Consider the following 14092-nt stretch of genomic DNA (forward strand, 5'->3'; position numbering starts at 1 on the left):
ATCATGCCTTAAACCGGCAGTGGACACTCCATCTAAACGAAGCTTGAGTGCCGTGAACGTAGCCTTCACAGCGCCTGCAAACTGCATTCAGGGCGCCGTGAACGTAGCCTGCCAACTACATTCACGGCGCCGTGAACCTAGCCTGCAGACTACGTTCACGGCGCCGTGAACGTAGCCACTGCGAACTAAAAAATGGCGGAAAATTGGAAGCACTGAACATTAGATCTAGATCTAGATCTAGATCTAGATCTATACTATAGAACGAAGACACTTCCTTTTTTCCAGACCAGAGTCGGAATAACATTTTTTCATATTCGGACTCGAGTCCGAATAAGAAATTTTTTTATTCGGACTCGAGTCCGAATATGAAAAAATGTTATTCCGACTCGAGTCCAAATAACGACAGCCAAAAAAAAACCTGCTGCCCGACCCGGTACGATTGATCTAGATATCTTGATAGGCTCTAGATCTAGTCTATATCTAGAATCTATATCTAGATTCTAGATCTAGAAAATCTAGATGATCTCAGTTTGACCAACAAAAAGCAGTGCATCTGCGTCGTGTGCGGGAGTGAAAGAAAAAATTTACCAAATCTTATTCTTACTCACTCTCGTAGGATGACGAAATAGAGTGTAAACAAACCTTATTATTTTGCTCACTGAAACTGTACAAAGCCGGACACGTGGACAACACTTGGCATAAATTCAATCAATTTCAAGATCCCAGATCAATGTACGTGTGTGAGTCGTGAGTGTGAGCAAAGTTTGAAGCCAGCCAATGCTTTCAATCTTGTTGAAAAACCGTGTCAACTAACTTGCAACGCAGGAATAATATTGTAATCGTTTGCAGTATAAAATAGAAGTTCTCTTGTAGGACCTTATTATGTAAATTTCTCACTCAGCTTGCAAACTCGAAGCCAAAATCTGATATAGATTCTAGATCTATTATGCGGGTGCACGTTTCCTTATCTTGATTTCATTTCTATTGATCTTATTATTGGATTATATTGAATTGAAAAAATTCTGCTCAGGTCAAGTCATGCAAAAATCCCCTAGATCTAGTCCAACAATCTTCGTCTATACATATTATATGTATACTTTGCTAAAATTTTATTGCTATTCTTGGCCTCGAAGCCAAAGTTTTTTAGTCTTGTCGGCCAAATTTCTCCACATTTTTGGCCTACGAACAGAAGAATGCCACGAACAGTTTTCCAATGACCGCTGACGTGTTGAAAGTCACTTCCGGTACTGGCTGTTGATAGTGTTTGTGTTTACAGGAGAAATACGGAGACTGGAAGTTGAGAAAAGTGGATGTATGTGTAACAGTTTTCGTCACTCTTGTTTTGTCATGTTATTCTCGGTTGTCTTTGCTAAAAGCCCACATTTGGAACGGGTGTCCACATTCTTATAATCCATTCACGTTTTGTGTGATAGAGAGATTCGACTCACTATGGATGGGATTTTTCTTAGTTTTATTTCCTTGTCCTTTTCTTTTCTGTCAGATCAGCTGCAACTGCTATGATGACTGCAAGAAGTCAAGAGGGGGGTGTCAGCTCCCAACCACCCCTTTAAAATTAGGCTTAATATTATGTTTTTCAAGCCCGTTGTTAGGCTGATAGGAATAGGGTACCGTTTTTGGTGCGGCCACCTCTATTCTCACCCGGAGTCGGAGTGAGAATAGTGCAGGCGAGTCTTGTGGCTATTCTCACCCGGTGCGCGTTCACCAAATTTTGCGTTCACCCTAAACCACAGAATTCTACACTGTGATAACAGAAAAATTGTAGAATTCTGTGCCTACTAAAAGCATACAATTTGTCTGGGCAGTGGAGAGAGAAAGAGAGAGAGGAGTAGCGCGAGAATTTCTGGGCAAAACAAAATGGTGACCCGCGTAGTTCGGCTCGATTCGAAAAGTTAAATAGCCGTAGCATCTTTGTAGACAACCAAATTAATTTACTTTTGTGTTTTAACATCATTTTTTAACTTTGTTTTGGTCAATTTGATCGTCCACACCGATAGACAGTATTCAGAAAGAGACAGAGAGAGAGAGAGAAGAGGGGAGGAGTTGATCTTGCGAGAACTTTCGGGCGGGTGAGAATAGCCGGTAGTTCCCACCCCCCTTATTTGAGCCTTACCTAGATTTTACCACAATTTAATGTTTTGCAGTAGTTAGGTTATATCTTAGCTTGCCCCGAATCAAACGTATAGATTAGATTTAGATATCTAGACGTAGATCAAATAAGGGGGATGGGAACTACCGGCTATTCTCACCCGCCCCTGAAACCCCCCACCATATTTTTTATTTAGGTTATTAGGGGTGGGAACAATTAGGTTATTAGGGGTGGGAACTACCGAAAAAGCGCCCCGTTTTTTATATGTAGTGTCAATTGCCACCGAGTGACGCGGTGGCAATTGACAAAAATTGACTTCTTGTCAATTGCCACCGAGTAAATTGGAGCTCTTTTGCATTGGAATTGGTGGGTGGGTAGATCTAGCTTATTGTGCTCAAGTGCTCGGTGTTGTGCGTTCGCCTCTGTGTGTGTGTGTGTGTGTGTCTTTTCCTGACCCCCGTCCCCCGATTTATGTTCCCTGATATAACGTGAATTTCTGCTTGAGTTTGTGTGCGTTTGTGACCTTCTACTTCTACAATTGCCTGTGTTGGTTCTACACCAAAGTGTAGGCTAAGGCTAGCCTAGATCTAGGCCTACGTCTAATTGAAAACAAGCCAAGTTGGTAACGTAGCTCTAAACTAGATGCTCGTCCAATGAAATTAGTTGAGAACAAATTGACCCATTAGACACACATTATGTATTGCTAAAGATAGTGTTGTTTTGAGACTTGACACCGCTTCACCCAGTGGCAATTGACGCTACCTTTTTATATATATGGCCAGCTGTATTCTTTATTCTCGATCGCTCAGGAAAATAAACTTGAACTCTTCTATCTCTCCGACGGTTTCCATTCTCGAAAATTTTTTGTTATTTGCGCTTGCGCGTGTGTGCGTGTACAGGGCTTGAATTTGGTGTTCAGGAGGGCAGGAAAAAATGGCCCCGGTGGAGCTCAAAAAAATTCAGAGGGCACCGAGGCAATTTGCTAGGGCACCAAGGCAAAAATTATAGGTGATCATTGTTGATTAAAGTTGGTAAAACTGGATCGTGCATCACAACGTTTATATAAATTATAACAATACAATTTATTCCTGCTCTCTACAAAAGTATAGAGTTAACGGAAAATTTGTAAAATCATGAATGAAAACTTACTAGATCTAGATCTAGATCTAGATCTAGTCTAAATCACAGTAAAATCACATCAGTTTTAAATCAAATTATAATGATCACGATTACATCTGACTTTTAAATGAGCCATTGCCAAAATGTGGGGATAAACACACACACTCACATTAGTGTACATAAGATGTGATGCATTAGTATTCATTCCTCCAAAACTTAGATCTTTGCCTCAAAACATGACAAAACTTTTGTATATTTGTCAGTGGGCGCGATCTATCAATTTGGTTGATCGAGGAAACGCGCGACAATCCATTGATTGTTGCGCATTCTGTTGATCAGCGGATCGCGCAGCGCTTTTTGTCGATCCGTTTGGTTGCGCATTCTATAGATCTTACCCTTGAGTTTTGTTATGTTTTATTGTCGTCCAGTGTGTAATTTAGTTTCACTCTCCAAAGTCAAACTGAAACTGAATGGAAGTAACTGGAAGTCAGGTTTACAATAACGAACTAATCAAAGTGACTATTCGAGTCCGAATAGACAAAAATTATATATTCGGACTCTGATTTGAGTCCAGTATGATGTCCGTTCCGACTTCCGACCCTTGTTTCTAAATTTTATATTTCCAGCATTTATTAATATTTCTTTCGATTATAATGATAACAATTGAGACGTGAGCTTTAATATTCAGTTACTAGATCTATCTAAACTGGTCCCCCCTGCGTCATTAGTATAACAAAACTAAATTGAGCCGTTTATGTCGACCAATGAGACTGCGCATAGCGATTTCGCACTCTCGGCTTATGGGGGAAGAGGTCACGGCTGTCGATTTTGTGCGATGTGATTTGAAAAAAAATTACAGAAAAACTCAACACTCAACAAAATCAAATTAAACATGTGGAAAGACCAATGGTGATGGAAGTAATGATGATGCTGTAGTGGTGGTGGAGAGACCCTGAGTTGTCGGTTTCCGTGTACTTTGACACTGCTATTGGGTAGATCTAATGAGAGTGCAATCAGGGTTAGGCCTCTATAGGTCGGTGAGTATCACTCACTGACGTGCTCAGTAAACCAAATTTCTTTTTTTTTAAAATTCACTTCATCATCATAGTTTATCGACGGAATGTGCAGTAAGTATATAATATTTCATAGATCGACAAAAAGCGCTGCGCGATCCGCTGATCAACAGAATGCGCAACAATCGATGGATTGTCGCACGTTTCCTCGATCAATCAAATGCGCTGTGCGGTCGATGGATCGCGCAAATCGACAGATCGCGCCCAACATACACATGTCAAATATAGGATGTAGAACCTGCATTAGCAGTTTCAGACCCCATGTCAGCTACAATCTTGAGTTTGTAAATTTGTGGCAAAAATGTTAGTTTTTTAACGATTCATCGAGTGTCATTTTGAGCACACCAATGCAAACTTCCAAGAATGTCCAAAATTTAGTATTTTTGGGTGTTTTTTCTTAACTTGTGCTTTGATCCTATGCTATTTGTCATCGAGAAAGGTTAAATTGTTCATGAAATCGGTTTATTTGTTTGCAAATAAAGGAACAATTCGGATCACTTGTGCGTCAGTCATGTCGTCACGGACTAGGTGTTTCTGAAAACACCATTATTTTTCAGTAGAATCACCACAGCTGGTTAAATCTTTTTGCTTTTCGTCGTTTATTCAATACTTCAAAAGCCGCGATACGCGAAAGGAACATCGGGTTCCTAGATCTACGATTTCGGTTGGCTGTTTAACATTCGCCGTTATTGTTGTCAACTTGCGACGTGCTGGAAGTCCGAATTTCGCCTACTTTTGTTTTGAACGGGTCATCAATAGTGCCCGGATTTAATTGTTTTCTAGAGTGACTTCCCCTTACCCGCTTCCCCAGAACAACGGAAGCAACGGGGGAAACAGAAAAACGAAAGTAGTCATTGCCTTCAGCGTCCGGTGACGCACAAGAATCTTGCGTTGAATGTGACGTACTGGACTGTTTTGCGTGTTTTAAGGCTACTCTGTTGAATATTTTAGTGAAATTGCGGTGTTTACTCTAAATTACTCAATGTTATGTACAAGTAATATTTGTCATCATTGCTAATATCAATAAGTTTTCAACATATTATACAGTGGAACTCGGATTCAACGAGGTCGCCGGGCCTGACCAAAAATCTCGTTGAATCCGAGTGTTCGTTATAGCAAGCACAATGTTTTGTGTAGATAATTACAGCAAGTAATGTATAAAGAGAAGTCACAAGTAGTGCCTGAACTGCCTGCATATTATATTATGAGCTGTGTAAAAAAAAGACCAATTCGTTCAAATGCACACGCCTGTGTCATCTCGATTGTTTACCAAAAAGTTGTGTTGCTGTGTAGAGCCTAGCATACGGCAACTTTTGATTCCATAGACCAGTGCACAATTCATTACGTAGATCTACGTCAAGACTAGCTTATCATTGTAACAATGATCAGTTGCCGAGGGGAAAAAAAGACTGAGTGTGACGCATTTTTTTATCTGCGACGTTCAACGCCCGGACCGCTAGTGCTCCCCCCACCCCCTTTCCCCCATACGCACACACAGTCACACGTGTGCAGGCCACCCCTCTGACCCCGACACACGCCAGAGTAAACAAATGCGCGAGCCAACAACGCATATGTTGGTGTGAAAAAAGGCCGCTGATTTGTTGCATGCAATCGGCTAAATGAATAATGCCAATGGTTCATGATCAGGTGCAATGATGGTTTCCGGGAATGGATGAAGTTCGTTCTGAGAGAAAAATTAGCGAAGCCACGTCTGCGGGGGCTGTTCACCCTGGAAGCGACCTCGTTGAATCCGAGCTCGCTGATTTAAGTGCTCGTTGAATCCAGGTTATTTTTATTGATTTTAAATAGGAAAAAAAAACGGGGAATCTATCTCATCTCGTTGAATCCGAGTTCCACTGTATTTCATGCATGCAAGATTCATTTAGAAGCAAAATACGCCTTTATTGATCTGTGTATCTCTTAGTGCAAATTTGTTCTTTGTAGGCATGATTTTACCTTTTCCCAGTATGCTTTGTCATCACTGTTATAATGTACGAGTACTGTTTGTCATAATTAACAACATAATTGTGATCGTCCACTGTCTTTGATATGACCTGTCTGTTTCAAAGCAAAAGAAACCTCTCCTGTTTTGTTTTTTTATTCTTAAAGTGTGCATTTCTCTCTGGAGGCATGACTTTGTCTTTTCCTGTACATTATGTCATCATTGTTATGTACAAGTCATGTTTGTCATCACTATTATGTACAAGTCAGCTCCATTGATTTTGTGCTTTTGCCTCATATTACTGTAAAATTGTTTTACACTTGTGTTTTTCTGGTACTGAGGCTTTGATAACTGTATTTGTACAGCTTTTCACTATTGTGATGTGTTGTCAGTGATAATGTCCAATATAATGTATCCTTTCTTGTATAACAATGATGACATGTTCTGTGCACTGCGTCATTGTTACAAAGCTTGTCATTCATATAACCGTTATGAATGGAGTTCATAGTGTACAAAGTCTTTGTTAATTAAAAACAAATGGAATATAATAAAGTCTATAATTTGCCTTGCTGCTTATCTGTTTTTGTCATCACTGTTACATACAAGAAATACAGTAGTTGCCAAACCAATAGACCCATATCTCCAAAACCCTACATCTCCTTGCTCTGATACTCTAGGAATATGAGCACTAAATGTCAATATGTGACTGACAGAAAAGAGAGTCAAATTGGTAAGAAATTTTTTTTTGCACTATTGAGTCTCAAGAGAGTCTCAGGTTTTGGCAATTGCTCAAATGCCTTTATGACTAGCTCTTGTTAATTGGATTAATATGAATGAACATGACTGTTGACATTAGGGCACGATTGAAAACAGTAAATAATATGACCAATTAAGTAAGCCATTTAAATTATTAGGCCTATGAGATTCAAACAGAGTGGTTTACAAACAGTGTAGTGATAAAATAAAAACAAATCATGGTAAAAATGAAAACAAATTTAGAACTTATGAAAAAGAAAAAATGAGAAGTGAAAACAACTTATTAACTTGTCTTGTCTCGAATAAAAGAATGAATAACCAAAAACTGCTGCAAAGCAGTAAAACAGTAGGCTATGAAGTTATAATGACAGTGATATAAGTGAAAACAAGTTTTGATTATGTTTGAAAATATGTTGGCACACTCAATTAGAAAACCACTTACTGTTTGTCTCTTATGGGAAAAAACAAGTGAATTTTTTAAAAGTTTCACCAGAGAAGATGATTTCAGAGAATAGTGCTGTTTTTTCAGGACGTCTATATTTGTGAGATATCTCTTGCAACTTGGCAATGCAGGGTTCTGGACTGAATTCTTTGATCTCAGGACCATTGGGACAAAATATAAAGCATGTTGTTTTCAAGCATATCTCTGGAAAGCAAATGCCTCCTGTCACCAAGGATGTACCTCATAAAAAAAAACTGCCTTTCTACTCTGGCTGTGGAGGATGGCAAAACAGATATAATATTGAAAAACTTCAGATTTTCTTCATGACAATAGTGTAAGTTTTTTGTATATGAATTTTTGGAGCTAGAGAATTGCCGTGGAAAGGGAAGCCCTTCGCTGTCGGAATGCGAGGTCGCCGGTTCAAAATTGACACCCATGCTTTCGAATGCTTTGCAGAATGATTGATGATTAAATACAGTCTTTTCATTGGCGGAAAACTATACAGCTTTTAGCGTGGTTTCCCATGGTTATTATTTTTGGCCTTTGGCGTTTGGATTGAAAACCTTTTTAAAAAAGTGTCCAAGTTTTCAAAGATCGTTTTTAGCACAAAATCTGTAAAATATCGGCTAAAAAGGGTATCAATAGAAAGAACAGTTCTTTTTTTATTACAATAAAGTCATCGGCTGGTAATTATATTGCATGAATCCTTCCACAAAACTCTGGGGAGCATTCAGTATACGCAGTATAAAGCCGTTCGCTCAGCGCGGAGACAGATGTGGCGCGGGCACCGATGCACCACCGGCTGAGGCAGCGCTCTGTGTTTTTATTGAAATAACGACAGATCATGGTGTTTGAGGCAATAAAATACTGATTTATAATGATTTCACTGTCTTGAAAGAAATTAAGCCTCATTTCTTTGTTATAATGGTTGTACTCTGTTAATGTAGAGATGTTTGGTGCACTTGGTACTCTTTTATTATCTGTCAATCATGGGGTTTCAGTCAGTTAGCGATTTCAGCAATATTATGTTAAATTGAAACAGCTGCCATTCTCTTAAACTTTGACTGAGAGGTAAAACTATGGTACAAAAATTCTCAGGAGACAAAGGCCTTTCACTTTCATATGAAACAGATAAATTTGACATACAGCTATTTTGAAAATTTAGTGTCTGGTACCTAGGATAATGCTAATATTTTGTTGCATTCCACGTGAAGTCCTTTCTCGTTAAAATTTTGTTTGGTCCATAAGTTTTTTCTTTGTGAATGAATAGTTTTCTACTTCTATATGTTACCTTGTAGTGGCATAGCCAAGATAACTGCTAAATTTCAAGTCTCTATCTCAATTTTAACACTCTCATTGCTATGGAAACATGTTGCTCAACTTCGGAGGCCATTTTCTCCTTTTCATGTTTCCTCACCTCGCACAATTAAAAGTTCTGTATTTTCGTCAAATATGGTCATATTTACTTCATTTTTGTTTTAAATTTTAGGGAAAAGGTGATAGTTTTTTAAAATAATGTGAACTCAGTTTTGAAATTTTCTTCATATGACTGATATCTCTATCTGCAGGGACACAAGAATGTAGTAACTAACTGTACTAAAATATGTCCATTTGATACTGCATCTTTCCTTCCCCACTATGTTTGTCATTCTATCACGCTTACACTTAATTTTGTGCATTTATATTGGGTTTTTGTTTTGTTTTTGGTAAGTGTTTGACAGCGCTCACAACTGCATAAGATCGCCATATATGAGTGCCCATTTATATTGTAACTTGTTACTTTACATTTGTTTCAGTAACAGGAAAGTGTTGACTTGCAGAGGGATCAAAGATGTCGAACTTTGACCCTTGTGAGTGTGTGGACCTTTTCAACCATGAGGGTGCTATGCGTAGGCTGATCAACCTGGTATGTTAGTGCTAGTTCTTGTACTTTTGCATTCTTCCACTTGATCTCAAGGGTAGTAAATTAGGTTTTGCTCACTTTTCAACGGATTGTCATAAAAGAGCATGAAGTTTATATTTCCTTTTATACAATAGTAATTAGGCAAATCATATAGATGGTCATCTCTATGCCCGTCTGTTATATAGTACAATTACTAGTGACAGCAAAAAGATGTTTTTCACAACTTTACAGATGTTTTCACTCTTTATCTCAGAGGAGGGTAAACCCACTGTGCTGGGGCCCTATTTTGGTACGATACCTAAAACTGACATGTATGTCACTAAACCGGTCATTACACCAAAATAAGAGAACATATTTTTATAGTTCTTCATCTAATAAACGAACTCACTGTGTAATAGAGACCTGTTAATTGCTGAAAAGTAGTTTGACATCATAAAGGAATTCACCTGAGCCACTGCCAGCGGCTCACCGGCACTGTGGTTCCACTAGGAGCGGCTTGCTGGAGAGAAAGATTTAAATTTATAATTTTGCGTTCATGATTAAACAGTGTTTATGATTAAGATACCCACGATAATTTATGATAGATCTAATAAAATGAGTCAGAATGCTGTTCTTTACAATATTGCAGCTATAAAGAAAACAATTAATGACATTGTCTCGTTTTCGAGGTCATGTGGTCATGTAGAGGTAAGTTATAATCTTGATGGTCAGCATGTAATTGTAAGAATGTAATAAGGATTTAAGTTCTGTTTGTATAAATATGGTATATTTCTCTCTCTCTCTCTCTCTCTCTCTCTCTCTCTCTCTCTCTCTCTCTCTCTATATATATATATATATATGTGTGTGTGTATATAACAAGGCTTTTGGTTTATTTTCATCTCTTCTTTATTACAGCTTCGTGATTCGCAGAATGCTTGCACTGATGGTGGATGTGAGGAATGTAAGTTAATTCATAAGTCATGACAGTTTATCATGATGTACCCCTGATTTGTTGTAATACTTTAATTTTAGATAGCCTGTGGACTGTTGAAAGTGTGTAGGCAAGCATTAATTTATGAGCCTGTGGACTGTTGAAAGTGTGTAGGCAAGCATTAATTTATGGGAGAGAAAAAGAACCTCTCTATATATGGTCATATACAGGTTTAATGATTACAGCGGGCTGGGTTACAAGTTTAATATTTGTGTAAGCCAAAACTGAAATGTCTTCAATGTTTATATGTTGGTTGATGTAGCATGGTTTGACTACCTAGTATGAGCAAATATCAAACTTTACCTCATATATAATAATTATATATAAATTATACTAAATAAGAAGCATCCCTTGGATTGACTCAAAAGTGGTGTGAAAGATTATTTAAATCAATATATTTTGTCAGCCAATTACAGGTAGCAAGAATTACTTCTATGCTTCTTTTTTGTGTGGAGTCTCTAATTTTGATACAGAAAGTTTGTTCCAAAGGAATGGCTGCTTATTTTTTAATGTAAACATTTAATTCTCATTACCCTATTCGAAGCCTGTGGTATGTTTGTTTTCAGGTTTGCTAAAATGTTTATTGTAGTGCTGAGATCATTACAATCATCAGAATAATCTAATTTTAATATATAGTTGAAATTGTCTAAGACACCCACCAATTGTACAGGAGAACAGTGGCCGTCTTATACAGGTGGACGTCTTACCACAATGTCGTTTTGATATAAAGAGAACACAAGGAAGGAAAACAAGAAATGATGTAGGCCTACAGGGGATTGTCTTAGATGGCTGTTAGAGCAGGTTCTACAGTTTGTTGCGAAAATATTGTCAGTAACAGATTGTCTTTGTAATGCTGATGTTGTATCAACTTAACATGCAGCATAGTGATCATTGTCATGTGTAGAGAGAAAATGAATGTTTACTGGATTTGTCTCTGCAGGGATTTGGATGAATTTTGTTTGCATAATATATATACATGTCACAATGCAATGGAATCGGGCGCTCGTCAATTTTAGGCATGTGGAATTATTGGTATCCTCTGAAAGCTGATTTATTTGTCTTGCTTCCAATGAAGTAAATATAGATCAATCTTGAATAGAAGTCAAGATAATTGCGATTGAAGGAGATAAAGTCACCTAGTTTCAGTGGTGAAATTAAGGAGAAACTGGCCACCAACGTTTGGTGACTCTCCAATAGCTAAAGAGTCTTAGAAAACGGAAAAATTACATAATTTGTGCCTTTAACTTTAATAATCAATGTATTTCTTTAAAATTCACATGGGACTATGTTTTTTACATGGATTTAAAAGGGCCTGAGCCAAAAAATAAAAATACAATAAAAAAAATTCCATACTGGCCTGTTTCTCCAATTTTGTTATTTTGATGAGCACCTGATTTCACCACGCTGCCTCACAAAATATTATATTTCATTGTATGTTGTTATTTGTCTGGCACTTGGGAAAATTTATTATGCCCCAGAGGATTTCACAAATATTGTCTTCAGATTTTTCTATGTGTGCTCAAAAGAAAGAGTGAATGATACTTTTTTTTAAAATTGATTGTAATTTTAAAAAAATAATTCCTTTTAGTGCCCGGGGATCCAAGTGCCCCCAACTGTGCAGATGGGTACATGATGCTCCTGATGGGTTGGGTGGTCGTGGCAACACTCCTGTACTTTCTCCGCCCGAAGAATCTTCGCCTTCGAGGAAACGAGAAGCCCTCACCTGCCTCTGGGGTGAGTGAACATTTTTTTAAATGCTTTTCCTTTTTGTTTGTTTTTATTTTTTCAAATTTAGAATGTATGCGTCTGCCTGTGCGTCTGTCCGTCCCTCTGCTCATTCTTCTGTCTATTTATCGGTCTGTCTAAATGTCTGTCTGTCAAGAGAGTCTATTTCATTTTTTTTATGCAAAGCTTATGGAGATTAGTTCTTTCCAGTTTGATATATAATCTATCTCCTCAAATTTGACATATAAGCTATCTTCACAACTATTATTGCTGTTTGCTGACTGTTCCTGCACTGCTTTAGAATTTTGAGATACTCTTCTTCTCAGTATACAATTTCTAAATTCAAAAGCACGTTTAAATGAAAAAATAACATCTTTGACATTAATTTATCAAACATCTCATACTTCAGGTCCTCAGTTCTCTTTTTAAAAAACCTGTACTTTATATGCCAGATTATGACATTTATACAGTCAGGCACAGATGACTCTAACACGTCAGAGATTGATAAATGTGTTTGACATTTTAAGTTTTCCGTGTTCATCTTGTCTGTCCTCGACTGTATGTTGTATTCTGTGAACTGTCTGTGAAATTTCTAAAGTCAGTAGGCTACATCTTTGCTTGAGTTATAAACCTCATGAATATAATCTGATTAGGGATTACGTCATGCACATGTTCTGAGTAAAACCTGTCTGAAGATACAAAAGAAAATTTGGAAATTCAAGAAACAGACCTAGAACCTAACTTCTATCTCAAATAAGTTTGTGTTAAACTTTTTTTGATATTTAAAAATGTTTTTTATTTATTATTTTATTACTTTTTTATAGATAAATTTTTCAGTTGATTTTAAAGGCTTTTTCTAAGGATTAATTCACTTTGATAGGTGTGAAATTGAAAATCTACTCGTTTCTTTTCTGTGTTTGTTGCTTTCTTTTAAATATAAGGTTCAGATTACAGGCGTCTATGGTGTAGTGGTTAAACAATTCACTGTCGTAAACAGGAGACAAGTTCCATTCCAGAGTGGAGAGAATTTTTAGCGAGTATCTGGGATCTTTCTGCTCAAATGTTGTGTCCTTCTCTGTCCGGATTGGCCTTGACAGGCAAGGTTGGAAGTCCACCTCCTAATTGATCTAAATTGTGTTAATGGGATGTAAAAAATAAAAAACCACTTGTATTTCACATAGCGCTTGTACAAATTTTCTTGGTGTTTTCCTCAGGATGGATCGGACCCACCTCCTCCTGGCCCGGCCGTGAACTAAATCGGGACCAAGTTTTCACTCCTACATTGGCTGTGACGATGCAAAAACACAACCAAGACAAATTCGCAAGTCTTGGCAGAAATCACCTCTTTTGTTACGCAGGACTGTTGCAATTTCATCTAAGATTTCTCGTTGAAAACAAAGATGTCAAGTTATTGTAAAAATGTACCATTTTGAGAATGCTGTGTACTGCAAAATATAATTAAACCAATCTCACTTGCACAAATTGTGTTCTGTGTGTTATTTTTTCACATGTTTTCTACCATCGTTATTAGAAGTAGTCATGCCACTATTTTGAAACAACACCAATTAGTTGTAGTGTCTTGCTTTTTATTATTTTTTACCACACAGCTTCTATAATGTAGCTAAGGTGGTATGAAAAGGCTCTAACTTGATTATTACTAATCATTACAATGATTATATATTGTATCATTCAAATGGTGATTTACAAAAATGACTTCATCCCTTTTCAAGGTTTTGATTTCTGAAATGCCCAGACCTCTTCCAATTTCATTTTTAGAAAGAAAAAAAATCCCTCAAAAGGGTTCGTTTATTCAGTAGTCATTCTTTGATCTTGCTAATACTAATACACTTTCAGCTGAGAAGGTACTTTTGTTGATTTTACTCATCAAGGTTTTGTGATTTGAGGATCATGGGTATTACATTTTGGGACTGCTTTTTATCATTTATAAGGTATCGGTGTGGCATTCATTGTGTGCATTCACATTGTTATGGTGCTTTTTATTATTTCTGTTTTAATAATTTTTTCAGTGAAAAAAAAAGGTTACGAAATCTTACG

General features: G+C 37.4%; 2 protein-coding genes across 4 annotated transcripts in view; one reads left to right on the plus strand and one right to left on the minus strand.

The window, feature by feature from the left end:
• The window catches only part of LOC101845114 (tRNA (uracil-5-)-methyltransferase homolog A), a 47308-nt gene extending 46402 nt beyond the window's left edge, over positions 1 to 906 (minus strand). The window contains exon 1 of one of the 2 annotated variants that reach the window (XM_035970892.1): positions 648 to 906. The gene's annotated coding sequence lies outside the window, so the exon portion shown is untranslated. Of the gene's footprint in view, positions 1 to 642 lie in introns of both variants that reach the window. The other variant, XM_013085000.2, reaches the window with a different exon arrangement.
• Positions 907 to 1204: 298 nt separating this feature from the next.
• Positions 1205 to 13516, plus strand: LOC101845343 (small integral membrane protein 14). Of its 2 annotated transcripts, none has more exons than XM_005102661.3 (5): positions 1205 to 1312; positions 9236 to 9345; positions 10237 to 10282; positions 11901 to 12046; positions 13252 to 13516. In XM_005102661.3, exons 2-5 carry the CDS (start codon positions 9271 to 9273, stop codon positions 13291 to 13293), a joined length of 309 nt encoding a protein of 102 aa, XP_005102718.1. In that variant the 5' UTR covers positions 1205 to 1312; positions 9236 to 9270; the 3' UTR covers positions 13294 to 13516. The 2 variants fall into 2 exon arrangements, with proteins under 2 accessions (XP_005102718.1, XP_035826786.1); XM_035970893.1 differs by lacking the exon at positions 1205 to 1312 and adding an exon at positions 6066 to 6084.
• The last annotated feature ends 576 nt before the right edge of the window (positions 13517 to 14092 follow it).

This window comes from Aplysia californica, unplaced genomic scaffold (genome assembly GCF_000002075.1).
Source record: "Aplysia californica isolate F4 #8 unplaced genomic scaffold, AplCal3.0 scaffold00333, whole genome shotgun sequence".
In the NCBI taxonomy this organism is placed as follows: domain Eukaryota; kingdom Metazoa; phylum Mollusca; class Gastropoda; order Aplysiida; family Aplysiidae; genus Aplysia; species Aplysia californica.

Coding starts and splice junctions, on each gene's coding strand:
- LOC101845343 (XM_005102661.3), top strand. CDS start 9,271: ATGTCGAACTTTGACCCTTGTGAGTGTGTGGACCTTTTCAACCATGAG. Junction 9,346..10,236: donor TGCGTAGGCTGATCAACCTG/GTATGTTAGTGC, acceptor TCTTTATTACAG/CTTCGTGATTCGCAGAATGC. Junction 10,283..11,900: donor TGATGGTGGATGTGAGGAAT/GTAAGTTAATTC, acceptor AATTCCTTTTAG/TGCCCGGGGATCCAAGTGCC.